At 47.5% G+C, this 16,956-nt stretch overlaps 1 protein-coding gene across 1 annotated transcript in view; it reads left to right on the forward strand.

The window, feature by feature from the left end:
• LOC147668898 (cytochrome P450 1A4-like) overlaps positions 1–16,956 on the forward strand; it is a 233,194-nt gene that overhangs the window by 165,663 nt on the left and 50,575 nt on the right. Inside the window, exon 3 of the mRNA XM_086948370.1 lies at positions 14,944–15,061. Within this exon, the coding sequence (XP_086804496.1) occupies positions 14,944–15,061 (118 nt within the window). The remainder of the gene's footprint in view (positions 1–14,943; positions 15,062–16,956) is intronic.

Genomic DNA, 16,956 nt, shown 5'->3' on the forward strand with positions numbered 1-16,956 from the left:
TTACTGTATAGCTCCCAGCTCCGGTATCTAACAAAAAGGTAATAGGATGTCCATTCACCTCTGCATCTAGAAATGGTCCACTTTGATCCACTTCCAGGGCAGCACCCCAAGTGCACTCCCCCTGCACCCCCCTCTGACACTCATGAGGACCTTGTATTTGATCTAATCTATATTGTATTTCAAAATAAGGCATCTGATGGTACACGTGATTACTTGTGGATATTCTCGGAAGCTGAGGAATCTGCATCTGTGACTCACAACCTCCCCCATACATGGACCTTGGTCTTCTCACAGTGTTCAAACACTCGGACATCTGTCCCTCTCCCTCATATTGCAATTGATTTGCTGGATTCAATCGACACTCGCGCTTCCAATGCCTAATTTTGTGACAATAATGACAATCTGTGACCTTCTTTTGATTTGCTACCCAATCACCTCCCATACCGGCATTCATACCCCTTCCTCTTCCCTATCCAGGTTGAGATACCGTCTGTTGATTCATTCCTCTATCACTTCCTCTTCCTCGGCCTATCGCTCCTCCAACCCCTTGCATCCAAAAAGGCCTTTCCACATTCCTCAACTGTACCAACATCAATTTCTATTTTGTGCTGCCTCTACCTGTTCACTGCAGTATTTTGCATAACTCAGAATTTCGTCTACGGACTTAATCTGCCAACATATCAAGTGATGCTGTCTCATCAAACTAATATCAGATTTCAATCCCAACACAAACTTCGAAAGAAACTCTCCCATCTCTTTTGGCTCAATGGTGTCGAATCCAGTATGTTGTTTGAAGGCTAGCAAAAGTCTCTCATAATAATCATGTACGGATTCCTTAGGATCTTGAGTAGTACGATCGATTTTAAGCCAACAAACAGTCTGAGGAGCCACTTTAAATTGCAACCACGTAATCACTTGTTCATATTTCTTCATTACCTCAGGCGAAGGACCATGAATGAGTCACCGCATCTCTAGCCGGTTCTGCAGCAGGCCATTCAACTGCAACCTTACATGCCGTCCATAAATCACCCAGAACCACTATGTCAAACAAGGTATTCAAATCAATACATAACACCTTCTAAATGTTGACAAACCTGTGAATCTGTTTTTACGAGTCAGCAGGTTTTTCCCTCAGCCGAGGAAAATCATTAGTAAATGCTGCCAAATCAACCCTGCTCCATGGCACATGTACATACCCTCCATTTTGTACTTCTCTCACAGGGTAATTTCCTGCCTCTCCCATCCCCCCACAAGGAGGCGAGGTATCTCCTATCATTTTCTTGGCACTTTTCTTTTTAGGCCACCTTTCTTCCCATTTATCTAATTCTCTCCATGGTCTCATTGCTACTATCAAGTCTCTAATTTGTGTCTTTAATCCTGTCCTTCACTTTTCTTCTAAATCTTGATCAGTAAAATTCAATCTGCAGCTTCCTTGTATCAATTTTGTCTTGGTCAAATCTACCTCATCCCTTCGTGCCAACTGTATCGATGCTTCATGAGCTCGCTTTGCCTTTTTAGTAACATCCTTAGCTACAAATAGCAACTCGCTTGGGTCATAAGTTTCAATCCTGTCCAATGGCAGATTCCCTTCTGTCACTTCATCTGTTTCAGCTTTTAGTCATACCACATCTATCAAAGGTGCCTTCATTGCCACTTGTATGACTCTCTGACCTCTTTCACTTCCTGCTTTCTTCCCTGCCACAACTTTATGCTCTCCTTAGTCCTACACCCTCCTCCATTCTCACACCTGGGCGACTTTCCCTCTCACAACTTCGACTGCTCCAATGGTTACCTTCACACATATTCTGGGGTTCGACCATTACCCTAGGTGTTTCTCGTCTTATGTCCAGGTCCTCTCTCTATATCATTGACTCCCTCACCGGTGGAACCCACATTCTAATGTCTGACCTAGAATTTGCCAAAGCTCCTGTTCGTCTTTGTTCCGATCCACTGTCCATTCTTGATGGATCAGCCATAGCTGGCAGTGGAGTACTAGCTTCCACTGGCATCTAAGCCATACCTGTTCCACTCATTGTAAGACTCCCTCCAGACATAGTCTCTTCTCCACCTGTTTGCTGTTGACTTCCACAAGCCCTCTCTCTAGAGTCAGATATTGAAACCACAGGTCTCATAGTAACTGGTACCGTAAGAGCCTCTGGTACCCGCATGGTACATGCAGTATCGTTTGACTCAGGAGCTGCATACCCTATTCCGCAGATCCTCTTGGAATTCTTATTCCCACTGACCTACTCCTGTTGTCTGGGTCCCATACCTAAAGCTTCTTCTGTTTTCTGCATCTTCTCCAGCTCCGCTCTGGAGTCACAAGGTGGAAGACGTTCTGCTAGCAGTCTATCAAAAAAACTATAATCCGTATCACTGTCCTACTCTTCTCCCCAGACCTTACCACTAGCAACCTGAATGGATACAATCGTTCTCCCTCTATGGTGTCTAGTCTCCATTTCTTCAGCTGTGCATCCGACCTGGCATCCTGATATGCCTTCATTCCTTCCTTCGTTCTTCCCTGTGAAGTTTCTCTTCTCTTTGCCATTGCTGCTCTCATCCATGCATCTAATGCCTCAAATTGCATTGGTCTAGGTGGAGGTTTCAAAGAAAACATCACTCCCCTCAGCTGGTACAGCATCTCCATCCGAAATGACCCATAACAAGGGAAAGCCAATTCTCCCTCTTTCTCTGTAATCTTTGGTTTTTTTTTTTTTATTATTTTTATTGCAGATATACAAGGGGCCAATATACAATCTGTCTACGAATCTCTGTGTACATCGGCTGTTATTACCTCGCACCCTGAAGGATACACGGCCATTCAGCCCACACCCCGGAGGTCGGGCGGCGTGCGTTGTCGGTGTAGTAGTTTCACCCATGATTGCCAACCATGATCAGTCTTAGGCTTCCCAAGTTTCTGCTTTTTCTTTTTTTGTTGTAAGTATTGAAACCTTCTCCGTCCCACCCCCCTCCCTCGTCCCAAGGTTGTCAAACATTGAAAAACTCAAGTTAGGATTCAGCAATATACAAGTAGATTACAAAAAACGTATCATTTTCGCATACCTTCCCGTCCCTTCTCCCTCCCACCATCAGCCAGGTATATACATTTGTTCAGAGCCTGCTGTAACCAGTGACCCTCTATTCCTCGTGTGATCGAAAGCATGTCCATTCAGTCCCTCCTACCCCCCAACTGGTCAAAAGCTGTGACGCAATCCCTCTACCTTCTCACATCCTACTACAACCCCCCATCCAATCCATGATAATGTCTCCATTTAGACCAGACTTTCCTAAACTTTCGGGGACAACCTCTCGCCTTGTATGTGACCCTTTCCGCTGCCATATACAGGTCTAAACCTCTCCTCCACTCCTCTAGGTCCGGGGGTTCTGGCGCTCCCCAATGTTTTGCAATATCCCGTTTGGCAACCACCAATGCCAGGACCAGGAAAATGAGTAGTGGGCGGGTCAGGTCCACCTCGGTCGTCATACCAAGCAGCGCCAGCTTGGGGTCTATAGGGATGGGGGCCCGAGGATCTCTTCAAGTTCCCGAAAGATCTGCGACCAGTACTTCTGTACTACAGTGCAGGTCCATACAGTATGAAAGAAGTCCCCCTCCTCCTGCCGGCACCTAAGGCATCTTGGTTCCTCTATTTTCCCCATTTTGTAAAGACGTACCCTGTCAAAGTATGTTCTGTGGAGAAAGTTAAATTGGATCAGCCGCAGCCTGGTCTTGATGCCAACTTCCCGGGGGTGTGTCAAGACTATCTCCCAGTCCAGGTCCTCCATCTCCCAACCTCCGTCTCCCACACATGCCTAAGTTTTGTTAAGTCACCCAGCATATGGTTCGTCAATGTTTTGTATGTGAGGGACACCGCCTGTCCAACCATGTGCTCCTGGAGCAGCCTCCCCTCCAGTGGTGCATACTCAGGAATGTCAAGCAGCGAGATATTCTGGGCCCTCCAGGCATGGCGCAGCTGTACATATTTGAAATGTTGCGTGTTGTGTAACCCGAACTCCGTTTGGAGAGCCCTGAACGACTTTAGTTCCCCCTTGGCTATTACATCCCCAATGGTGGAAATGCCAATGTCGTCCCATCTCTGGAATCCGCGTAGTTTATGTAACTCATGTAGCCAGCGACAATGCCACAATGGTGTCTGCCGTGTAGGTTTCTGTTCCCATCCCATTCGTTTTGTAGCTTTCGTCCAGGCCCTTAGCGTTATGGATGTAGCAGGGAGAAGGTGAGCTCCCCTCGCATCCCCATAGGGATACCGCAGTATGTGTCTAGGCGCCAGCTTAGCTCTATCTAGGGAATATGTCGGGTGATCTGCCGCAGCATGGAGCCAATCATTGATTGGAGTCAGGTGTTCCGCCCAGTAGTAGGCTTCCAAATTGGGAAGCGAGATTCCCCCGCTGTACTGGTGTCGTTGTAGTGTGGCCAAGGCCACCCTCGCCTGTTTGCCGAGCCAGAGGAAAGATCTCAAATCTGCATGGATCTTAGTGAAGACCGCAGTAGGTAGCGGATAGTACTCGTTTTGGAGGGCATATAGAAATTACAACCATTTTATACATGGCCGCCCTGCCCAGGAGTGTTAAAGGGAGCTGTCTTCAGCGGTCCATATCCGCCACCGCGCTCACGACGATTCGCTCCACGTTTCTTTGGAACGAGAGAGGGATGCTCGTCGTAATATAAACCCCCAGGTATTGGAACCCTTCAGCTGTCGTCATCAGTTCCCCTGGTAGACTCCCCCATTGATTTCTTCCCTTCGGATCGTATAATACTGATTTGTGCCAATTGATTTTGTGGCCCGCCATCTCCCCATAGTGTTCCAATTCTCGGAAGAGCTCCGGCACGATCGTCTCGGGCTCTGTTATATAGAGCAGGACGTCGTCCGCATAAAGCGAAATCTTTTCAGGAGAGAGCGTCGCCGCCCCATCAGTGAAGACGTGAATATTTGCGTTATGCCGGATCCTGGCCGCTAGTACTTCTATAACGAGTGTAAAGAGAAGTGGGGACAGGGGGCAGCCCTGCCTAGTACCTCTCTGAATAGGAAATTCACTGGAGAGCGTTCCATTAACCCTCACCCTCGCCCTTGGACCAGTATAGAGTAATCTGATCCACGCCGTGAACTTTGATCCGAATCAAAACCTCTGGAGCACTGCCATCAGGAAGGGCCAATGTACCGCATTGAACGCTTTTTCAGCGTCCAGGGATAGGAACCAGTGTGGATCGTCCCTCTCCTTTACCTCCTGAAGCCAGTTATGAGTTCATCTGAGATTTAGCTTTGTTGCCCTGTCGGGTAGGAAGCCCAACTGGTCCATATGAACCAAGCCCGTTATGACCGCCCTCAAGCGAACCGCCAGGATGGTCGCCAGCACTTTTACTTTCGTGTTGAGTAGAGATATCGGTATGTAGGAGGCACATTCATTCCGCGGCTTGCCCTCCTTGTATAGTTTTATTATTGTAGCCATAGTAAGATCTGGTGGGGTTCTCCCACTTCAAGGGCGCCCACTAGGAGGCCCCGGAGGTGGGGGGTCAACAGGTCTGATGTGCGTTTAAAGAGTTCTGCGGGGAATCCATTTGGGCCTGGTGTTTTACCCGGTCGGAGTCTGGCTATAGCATTCGTGATGTCTTCTAGCGTTATGTCTGCGTCTAGTGTTTCCACGTCTTCCGGGGGAAGGATCGGCATGGTGGTACCGTCTAAGTATCGAAGGGCCTCCTCATATGTCGCCAGGTCGCGCGCTGCGTAGAAGGTTTCATAGTGAGTAGCAAAAGCCTCTGCTATCTCTGCGTCTGTTTTGAACGTCGTACCTCCTGTCGTGTCTATGCTGTCTATCCATCTCTCAGCTCTCTCTTTCTTGCTGAGCCATGCCAGTAATTTCCCTGACTTATCCCCTACGTCATACAATCTGTGCAGGGTAGCTAGTGATTGTGTCTTGGCTTCGTTAGTCACCAATTCCCGATATTGCTTTTGAGCGTCAAGTAACCGCCGTAGGGAGTCTTCGGACTTATGGGCTAAGTATTTGCCCTCCCATTTTAGAATAGACTGTTCCAGGGCTGCTACCTCTGTCTGAAGTCTCCGTCTGTCTTCCCCCCAGTCTAAGTCGAATCCTATCGCGCATGACTGGTTTCAGGGCCTCCCACAAAGTGATTTTTGAGGCGACCGAGCCTACATCGTCCTCAAAGTATATCTTTATGTCTGTCCTCACATCTTTTAGTATTTTTGCGTTCTGGAGGTCCCAGGCCGCGAGCCGCCAGTACCCTGCGTCCCTAGCTCTGTCGCACCCCCACTCATACATGCAAAGGTGAGTGATCAGAGATACCCCTGGCTCTGTATTCAGCTACATCTCCTACTTTCAGCCATTGTCTGGGCAGGAAAACATAGTCAAGACGCGAGAACGTCCGATGCACCCCGGAATAATAGGAGTAGGCGCGCTGTGTCGGGTGGAGCCACCGCCATGCATCCGTCAGCCCCAATGAAGACATCAGGTCCAATAATGCAGTCCTATGTTCGCCGTCAACTGTGGTGCTTGATCTATCAAGGGTAACGTCCATCACATCATTAAAGTCCCCCCCCTACCACCTGTGTCGTGTCTGCTGTGTCTAAGAGGATGTTCGCTACCGAGGCGTTCGTGCGTGACTGCAACTAAGGTGGTGCATATATATAGAGATCAAGGTATATGTGTGCCTATTCCAGTTGCCCTGAACTCCCGCATATGTGCCCTGTGAGTCAAGCCACGTACGTGTGATGGCGAAAGGTTGGGATTTTTTAATTATGACTGCCACTCCCCTGGAATCGGAAGTATAACCCGCATGGACCAATACCCTGTATTTGCCCCTAGCAATGAAGGCACACTGAGTACCCCTAAGATGCGTCTCTTGCAGAAAAATGATGTCGGGGTCCGTGTTTTTGATGTATGCGTTTACCAACCCTCTCTTGATTTTCGATCCCAGCCCATTAACATTGCACGTCAGGATGTTCAGCCTCTTGCCTGGCACTTGCGATGTTGCTACGGTACCGGCCATGGGAGAGTGCAGTGACCATGAATGACCCAACACTTACAGTTGGCGGTGTTGCGAAGACACAACTTGCTAGAGTGGTCCCCTACCCGAGTCTTCAGTTTTCCCACCCCAGTCCCTCCCCGTACCCCGCCCCAACAAATTTGAAATTACCCTCCCCCACCCCCCTCCCCTTCCAGTTGTGTCCGATTGTCAGACATAGCTTTCCGAAGGAGTAGGCCTGTCGCCCACCCACCACACCCTCCCTAGTAAGCACCAAACAACCCTATAAACAAGTCAAACAAAACACTATTAAGGGGGTGTTTCAACTTGCGTGCTTCCCTGCAGCAGGCTGCCGATCCATTCCTACAAGTCCATCGAGTCCTCGATTCACCATCTGCTTCACCGTGTCATTGTATGCAGAGTGCACTGCGCATGGTGAGCCCTTTACCGCTAGGATTTTGAGTCTTGAGTGTCAGACTCTGGAGCACTGTGCTGTTCCGACATGTCCCGTTCCATCACTCGGATTTCTTTCACCAATGGGTGGTCCGATTGCCCCTCTTCCTCCTCTCCTTCTCTGCCTGATGTGTGCCTATCAAGCATCTCATCCTCTTCTCCTTCCGATCTTGTCGTGTTGCGCAGTACTGTAAATCTCGATCCCTGTGCTGTTGCACCTCTTGGAGAGGCAGAACGCCCTTTCCGTGTCCTCCCGGTATCACGTCCTCTATATGGCGTTGCTGGGGTTGGCCTCTTTGAGCGTCTGGATTTCAGTCTTTGGGGTTTCGGGAGTTCCCAGTGAGTCGTGTTCCTCAGTGACTTATCCAGCGCATCACGCCTCGCTGTCTCCCTGCTGTTAAGGATGGGGCGCTCCTCCAGCCATTGCCATGCGTCTTCCGGATGAGTGAAAAAAAGTGTCTGTTCGTTGAAGATCACTTTAAGTTTTGCCGGGAACAGTAGCATGTACAAAATTTTTAGGTCTCTAAGTTTAGCCTTCACCGAATCAAAGGATCGCCTCTGTTTTTGCACCTCCTGGCTGTAATCTGGGAAGATCATGACTTGGGAGTTTTCCAGACGAATCTCGCCCATCTTCCTCGCCTCTCTCAGTATGAGGTCCCTGTCTGCAAAGTTCAAGAAACGAGCAATGACCGGTCGTGGTCTCGCCCCCTCAGGTGGTTTCGCAAGGAGAGCCCTGTGCGCCCTTTCTATTATGAAACACGGTGAAAATTGTGCCTGTGTGAACGTTTCTCTGAGCCACGCGTGCAGGAAGGATACCATATCGTTCTTTTCAATTCCTTCTCTAAATCCGACAAAGCGCAGGTTATTACGTCCGGCTCTATTTTCGGCATCATCCACTTTCCAAGCAAGTTGGCAGTGGGAGGCCTGCAGCTCCGCCATGTCTCTTCGGAGGGTCGTGATCGAGTCCTCGGCCTCACCCATTCGCGTTTCCGCCGAAGCGACCCTGTCGGACAATTTCGGAAGTCCTGCCTCAGAAGTGTCACTTCTGACCCCACCTCGCCGATTTTGACCTCCAGCGCTGCCCTGGACTCCTGGATATCTGTGCGGGAGGCCTGGATCACCGCCAATAGCAAATCTGTGTTGGATCGCCCATTTGGGGCAGCCGGGAGGCCCTCCGCCACCGAACGTGGCGCATAACAAAAAACAACAAGGGCACCCAACGAGTCAGCATAGGACCTCGGGGAACATATTTTTAAGCAACAGTGGTCCCATGCATTAATAGGTATAGGAAAAGTAATAAATATAGACACACTGGAACTATATTGAGTATCGTGATTTGTCCAGCCGGACAGGGATCACTAATTTTTACTTATAAAAAGGATTCAACAAGGAATTGCCTTACATTCAAGAGAGTGAGACACAAGCCTGTGCCCACACGTTTACAAATTGGCAAAGTGAAAGAATAGAAAAGGCAGAAGGGAGAGAGTTTTTTAGGCAAAGTGTGAAAGATTTCTGAGAGTTGAAAAATGGCAGAAATTCAATTTCACCATTATAAGTATAGCACAATCGTTATACATTTCAATATGGTGTCTAAACAAGTTGACGGCATTTCGATCCCTTAACAACAATACATGGGATCATCATCAGGACAATCATTAAAGCCTAAAGAGTTTTTTTCACAATAGCCTAAGGGGAAAAAGGAAAATTGTAAAATATCAGCAAGGGGGAATAACACAACAACCAGTTCATAGAGTGACATTAAGTGAATGTGATTTAAAATTCCATAAGGGAAATGATGAACTAACAGAATGCTTTAAGACTATCAGTGAATGTGAAGGTACGGCGAGTGTCTATGAGTATATACACATCAACCATCACATGCATCACTGATGTGCAAACGTTGTTCCAAAACCGCGCTCGAATACGTAGTGTTGGTGGAGGAAGCGGACAGTGAACTAAAAGTGAGCATTAAGGATTTTTTTGCCATTAACAAGTGCAGCTACTCGCAAAAAGTGAGCAAGACTGGAAGGTTCCAGATATAGAGCTCACTAGTGAAAGTTTGAGGACAATTATCGTATGGCAAGGGTACCTGTACCTGTAACATGGACAATAACAATGTCAGAGGGCTCAATAAGTATAATTCCAAGTTCGTAGACCAGGCGTGCAGTAACGGTAGCTTACTGTCCCAGGTATACAATGTACCCGCAAGGCTGGAGGGAAAAGGGGATAATTAGCCCATAAACCTGCACTATTCGGGGAAAAAAAGGGGAGAATCCTGCGTATCTTACCCGTTGGGTCAAGTACACAATGTGTACTGGGTATGGGCAGGTTCCACGACGGTCTGTTCGTGGTGTCACACAATTATCATGATGGATCAAGGTTTGAAGCGCCAAGTTGTGGCGTACGTGATCCTGGGGTAGAAAGGATACGATTTAGCCGGTAGGCAACAACAGCTGTGACTATTACCGGCGCGACCAGAATTAAGCCGGGCGCGAGGCTGTAAACAGTTGTAAAGACTCACCAGTGAAAGCGGCTTGGTAAATTCAGTGCCCGTAGAAAAACACACAATGACGGCGTCGGAATAGAGCGCGTAAACATATGCCTACGGGGAAGGAGACAAGAGCCAAGGCGGTCACGGGGGGCCAAACATGAGGGGATAATTAAAGTAGCCTGGTGGGAGGCAGGCAGCAGTGAAACTCACCTGTACGGAGGGTTTCGCGAGGTCAATGCCCGTAATCAAGGAACCAGTGAAAACGACGCCAACAATAAGGTGCGTGTATACGAGCCTGCAGAGCAAGGGGAACAGGTGCCAAAAGGTCAAGGGGGCAATCATGGGTGGAAATTCACGAGCGTGCACCCGGGTTAGCAAGAACTTACCAGAATGAATGGCTTCGTGTGAGGACCCTGGTGTGTGTCCAAGGTTTACAGAAGCAGGAAGTTAATGTCTGTGGAAAGGGGTGATTGGTCGAGGACCCAGTCTAACGGGCATAAAAATAAATAAGGGACTAATGGTGGCCATCTTAGGTGAGTTTAAATGAAGGTGAGCATGCACAGACAAACTGCAGTGTTACAGAGTGACATAGACACAGATCAAATTTAAACAGCAACTGTTCAGAATAATTAATGACCACTTTATAGAAGACTTGTCCAGTCCTCCTGTAAGTTCAGTCCTGTATTCAGACTATCAGTTCTTAATATCCACTTCAGTTCTTCTTTGTTGAGTAACCTAGATAGGTCAACTCCTCTAGATGGTACAATAACCTGGCTGATCACAGTCCACTTCATGTGGTTTTCCGAATGTCCTTTTTCTAAGAAATGTTCAACCAGAGGCGCGTTGGCAGTTTTGCATCTGATTCGGCTCCAATGTTGGGATATCCTGAGTTTTATCTTTTGTTTCGTTTGTCCCACATAAATCATATTGCATGGGCACAGAATTGCATAAATCAGGTTACAACTATTACAATTGGTGAATGTATTCAAAACATTTTTAACATCCTTGAACACAAATTCTTTACTCTCGATGCAAAAATCGCACACCACACATGTGCCACATTTAGAGTGGCCTTTTAAAGGTGGAAGGGACCAGAGATCATTTAAGGTTGTGTTGGGCATTTTGGATGGAAAGGCTGCCCTAACCAATTGGTCCTTCAGATTTTTGTTGCGTCTGGAGGCAAATAGAGGTGTTTCCAGGGTTTCCAGAGTTAATGATGTGCCAGTTCTTTTTTATACTCTTCTTTATCTTGCTGGATACAGAAGAGAAAGTGTTGACACAAACCAATTTGTTGGATTCTTTTTTAGGTTTAGATTCAAGTAGTGTTTCTCGGGGGCAATACCAGGCCCTTTTCATAGCATTCCTGACAAGTCGTCTGGGATAACCTCTGATTCTGAGTTTATTGGCCAGAGTGTTAGTCTCCAGAAAGTAGTCAGTTTTCTGGGAACAGTTTCTTCTTAGTCTTAAGAACTGTGAATAGGGAAGGCTGTCCCTGAGGGCACAAGGGTGGCAGCTATCATAACATAATAGTGTATTCCTCTACGTGGGTTTCCGAAACAAAGAGGTAAACAAAAGGCCATCTTTGTGTTGGATACATAGATCCAGAAATGGTAAGTGGGTTTTACTGTGATCTATGCTGAAAGTGAGTCCATTGCAATTGCTGTTTAGCCAGTGAATAAAGGTAGGAAGGATTTCAACAGGGCCACCCCATATCATAAAAACGTCGTCAATGTAGCGTTTCCACATGAGGACGCCCTGGTGGAAAGGATTAGTGACTGGGAGGATGATGGTATTTTCTAGCCAATCCATATAGAGAATGGCTAGGGTGGGAGCAAAAATTGCTCCCATCGAAGTGCCCATATTCTGTTGATAATAGTCATCTTCAAACATGAAATAGTTACGGGTCAAGCAGATCTCCAAAAGTTGGACTATGAACAAAGTAGGTACAGGGTGTGGATGGGGACGTTTATTCAATATCTCTTCCATTACCAGTAACGAGTCTCTTTGGGGAATGTTAGTGTAGAGTGACTCGACGTCTAATGTACACAGGGTTTCAGAGTTAGGGTCAAAGGGATGATTTTCGACTAGATTTATCATATTCATGCTATCCCTAACATAGCAAATTGTAATGGGTACGAAGTCCCTCAAAAAGAAATTCACATAGTGACCCAGAGACTCCAACACAGAGCTGCAACCGGAGACAATTGGGCGGCCTGGTGGATCAATGAGGCGTTTGTGGATTTTCGGTAGGGTGAAAATAACCGGTATTCGGGGATGACTAACATTGAGAAAACTGAATTCATGTTTAGAGATAAAACCAGTTTCTAAAGCCTCAGAGGTCACCTGTTTTATCAATGTTTGCAGTTCTTTAGTAGGATTCGTTGGGAGTCTACTGTAATATTCAGTATTGGAAACCTGTCGGGAGAGTTCTGTTTTGTAGCTATCAATGTTTTGTAAAACAATCCCTCCCCCTTTGTCCGCCGGTTTGATAATCAACTCATTCTTATCCCGTAGAGACTTGATCGAATTTTTCTCATCTAAGGTGATGTTGTAGGGGATAAATATATGAGCTTGTGATAGGTTTACAGTCTCCTTGAGGATGATTTTTTCAAAAGTAATGATCTCCTTTAGGATCATATTGGCTGTAGGAGAGAAGGACGTGGCGCAGCAAAGTTGTCCATTGGGCCTTGTTTGGGACCTTTCGCCGGGATCTCCTTTTTCCCCATATTTCTTCGAGCAGCCGACGCCGGGTTGTGCTTATTGGATACCGACCTTGGTGGAGGCCTCCGGGCATTCCCCCCAAGTCCACGGCTCCCGTAGTCCTCTGTTGCTGCCCGCTTGGGCTCCACCTGTTATGGCTCCCCTTCTGATCCCCTCTGTCCCAGAGCCGTGGCCCGGGCCCTCCCGACGTATCCTCGACCAGCTGTAGCCTCGCCCGTGTCTCCGCACTGCTTCCGGCCTCTGTGGCCTACCTCAAGTGTTGGGCCCCTCCCTCCGGTCGTTGGTTCCCGCCAGGAACAGTCTCTGATCCACTGTCCGTCAGGTACGGACTCCCTGTGCCTCACACCGCCTCCCGTTCTTGCGCCACCAGCCACTGTGAGTGCGCCCCCAAAGCGTGTCCTCCTTGCGTACTCACTATGTGGCGGTGTGGCCCGTTGGATTCCTTCGCTGCTCCGAGTTGCGGCGGCCGTGGGTGTGGGAGGTCGTGTTTATTCGCGGCTTAGGGAGCTCCTGGGTTGAACGCAGCCGCCCCTCTCTACCGGCGCGTACTCGTCCCACCGTTACTCCTGGCTCCTCTTCATTGCTGTGCCGGTGTTCTAGCCCATAAGGAGACGGTAACTAGGAGGTGTCAGCTTGACCCAGGGTCCTCTAGGCTGCCTCCCTCGCTAGTGGCAGCTCCGCCAACAGTGACCCCCAGCCACTCGGCGGATCGCTCGGAGACTGGCCTGTATCAGGGCTCGGTAACGGCTCCCACCCTCAGTGATGTAGTCCGGACGGGCGGGGCCGCACCTGCAGTGTGTCTCACCCGAGGCGGTAAAGGCCTTCCCTCAGCCGGGATTCCCGCCCAGGGGCTTCACTCCGGTCACCGCTTCCGTGTGATACTCTGCACCATGCCTATGGGGATCCGGATCAAGGTCCATGGTTGTGGGCGGGTCCCGGTCCTCACCTCTGGAGCTTCACTCGGCGGGCGGGTAGACCGCCTCTCACCCGCGTCGGTACTCCACTCTGTCCGCGGTAGGCACCAGCCACCTCCCGCCAAGCGGCCTGCAGGTCAGGTTATGCCCCTCAGAGCCGACGGCTCGCATTCCTTGCTCCGGGCGCCATTTTGGTGGAGGTCTCCCTCCGACCCCGAGTCCCCGGCAGGATAAGGGAGGGTGGGGGGGGGGATTCGGTGCTGGGGGCCGCTCCAGGTGTTGTTGTTCTCTCCCGCGCCCCCCCCCTCGGCACACTTGATTGGGGTTGGAGCAGGAAGCCAAGCTCACAGCGCCCCGAGCACTCGGGGTCCGATGGCCGCCATGTTGGTGTAGTCGGGTGCGCTAGGAAGGGACTCCGGAGCGTTTCCTTGGTCCGTGGCACCGGAGATCTCCGTTTTCTCGCCTCGTACCGGCGCAGGACACCTTCAGCCACAGATCAGTTGATTTTTGTGGGTGCAGGATGAGTTTCAACGTCGGATCATGAGGCAGCCTTAGAGGAGCTCCGCTGCTGCACGTCCTAACCGGCCATGGTGTTCGAATTCTGAGGTCGAATTCTGGAATCTGCAGTAGGATGAGAACATAATGTCTTCAAGCACAAAAAGGATTAATTTCATTATAATTCTTGAGCAACCAAGGAGAAACGAAACTCAAAACAACCTACTGTTTGGGCCTCCAATTAAGTTAACTTAAACTAAATACAAATTACATTACACAAGTATAATTTCATCCTGCACATTACACATACAGGAGCTATATGTTTTTTAATACATACAAAGGCCTACTTAAATGTGCACACTACAATTCAATACTAATCTAACTCAAATAAATGCATCTTAATAATCGTGAAACACTGCAAACGATAACAATTCGTGTGAGTGCGTTTAAACCATGAGAATAGTGCACCCATACAATTTAGAGTGCTATAAGCGCTCCATCTGGTGCATGACCCGAGGTTTCAATTTCTATAATAAATGTATTTAGCATTAATGATTGTACTGAAGATATGTCAAACTCACATGCTACATTTTCATGTATTTATACATAGCAGAATTGGTCAGGTTGTCAGACTATTATTGTACACAAAAGCCATTTGTTATACAATAATTTCACTCACTGGTTGCAATGCCATGCAATAGTTTAAATAGATATAGCAACGTGGTCACATTATTTAGGATTAGATGACCTAATGAATAGTTCCTTTCTAAATCTAGTGTACTGTAACATGTCTGGTTTTCCAAACTCATATAACAATCCGAGACAGATATGGATTTTTGGAAAGAATTGACTGATGCTTCTATTTATTTTAGAACTGTATTAGAGATATTACAGATGCCCTCATTGGACTTTGCAATAAAAGACAAACAAAAGACAAAACATTAACCAAGGAGCGAATAATGTCTTCAGTTGGAGACCTCTTCGGAGCAGGTAAATATTGTTTTTGTTATTTGTGAAGCAAGTAGCAAAACTGACAGACAGCACTTTAGTAATTGTTCTTTAAAGAGGTTGTTGCGAAACATCAGTTACCATCAGCTAAAAACGTTCAGACCTAGTAAATAAACTCAACAAAATTGACCATGGGAGATAGTTGCAGGCAATAGTATGGTTGAAGTGTTTTTAAATGCCCACATGATTTGACAGTGGGTGTTTTTGTCTTTTCCTGGTTCAACATGCATTCCCATTAACCTTCTTACGGGTAGTGACTATTGGAACAAAAACATGCTTTCTTGTTGTATTATAGCAAATATCACTTATACTAGTAACAGTTCTAAGGTTAATCATAACTTTTTTTTTCACAGAGTTTTATATAGTGCAAACTTGACCCGGTATCTGGTATCAGAGCGCTTCACATACCACCACTTGCGTTACATGAGGACACATTCATTTTTGTTAGGCACAGGGAGATTAAGTGATTTGCCCAGAATCACAGGATGTTCAGCGTGATTGTCGAGACTCAAACCAGGTTCCCCAGATTTGAGGTCGACCGCCCTAGCCATTAGGCCAACTCCTCTCCCCAAATGATACATTAAATCCTTAATGATACATGGACTTTACTCCCAACCAACACAGGTTTCACCCACAGTGAATAGTGCTAGCGACCTTCTCAGGGGGTTTGTGGTTTTCTTCATCTGTTCTTTCTCATTCGGTTATAAAAGGATCTGTAATACCATTCTTGATTTGGTCCTGTGTACATCGGTCATTTTGCAGTCCAGCCTTCTGAGATATCTAATTGACTTGAATTCACTAAGGATTGTCTAGCAAGTACAAGACTAATTTGAAAATGGACACGACGTGGAGATCTTGTATGAGCCACAAAATAAGCCCTACGTTATCACAAACCAAGTTCTGGCTCATGCACAGAGTCTTCTGGACGCCTGCTTGTTTGTCTGCCCACAAACTCTGCCCTGACGCTTTCTGCTGGAATTGCAAGCGGGCTGAGGGAGATCTAGACCATCTCAACCTTCAATGCGACTGCGTCACAGCCTATTGGGACAAAGTATTTAACTTCATACACAAAGTATTTAACATATCTCCTACCAAGGAGCTTCCCTACCTCGTTTTTGGCTTTATTAAGGAAACCCAACTATCTGAGCAGGACAGCGCCCTTCTTGACCTTCTTCTTACGGCGACAGTTAAGGTCATCCTAAACAACTGGAAAGACACCAAACGAGCTAGCTACGCCTGCTGGCTAAATTGGGTGATTAACCTCCGAGGGGCAGACAACATCACTCTTCACAACACCTCATGGCGGTCCTCACATAGAAAACTATGGAACTCACTGGATATATACTTTAAATCCCACAAACCGCCGTGATCCTGTCAATCCCCAAACCCCCTGCAACTCCCGGGTCCCAACTCCACCATTTGTCACGCATAAACCCAGGCCTAAACGGGCAGTGTCAGAACTGAGCCACCTTATCATGGTGCAACACCTCCCATCTTTTACAGCCTTTCCTTCCTCTCCCCTCTCTACTCTCTTTCTTCTCTTCCCCATCTTTATCTATCCTCTCTTTCTCTTCTGACCCTTTCTATATCCTTTTAGATATCCATCTCCTTACCACCCACTTGTTTGTGACATCGTCTTCATGGATACCTCCCTATTGCCTTTTTGAATACATGGCCTTTTATCTGTATCCTGGACGTTCATTTGCATATGTCTTGTGTACACAGCATTGTTGATTTAGCTGCTCTGAATTTCTGTAATTTCCAATAAAATATGGAAATGGACAATTTCCTAGTGGTCTAGGCAGGACAAGTCATGAACAACCATCATTACATGGTCTCCACTGTACTGTCAAAATACCTATTGGGTTAACCTTTAT

The sequence above is a fragment of the Lissotriton vulgaris genome, unplaced genomic scaffold, assembly GCF_964263255.1.
Source record: "Lissotriton vulgaris unplaced genomic scaffold, aLisVul1.2 SCAFFOLD_1118, whole genome shotgun sequence".
Lineage (NCBI taxonomy): Eukaryota > Metazoa > Chordata > Amphibia > Caudata > Salamandridae > Lissotriton > Lissotriton vulgaris.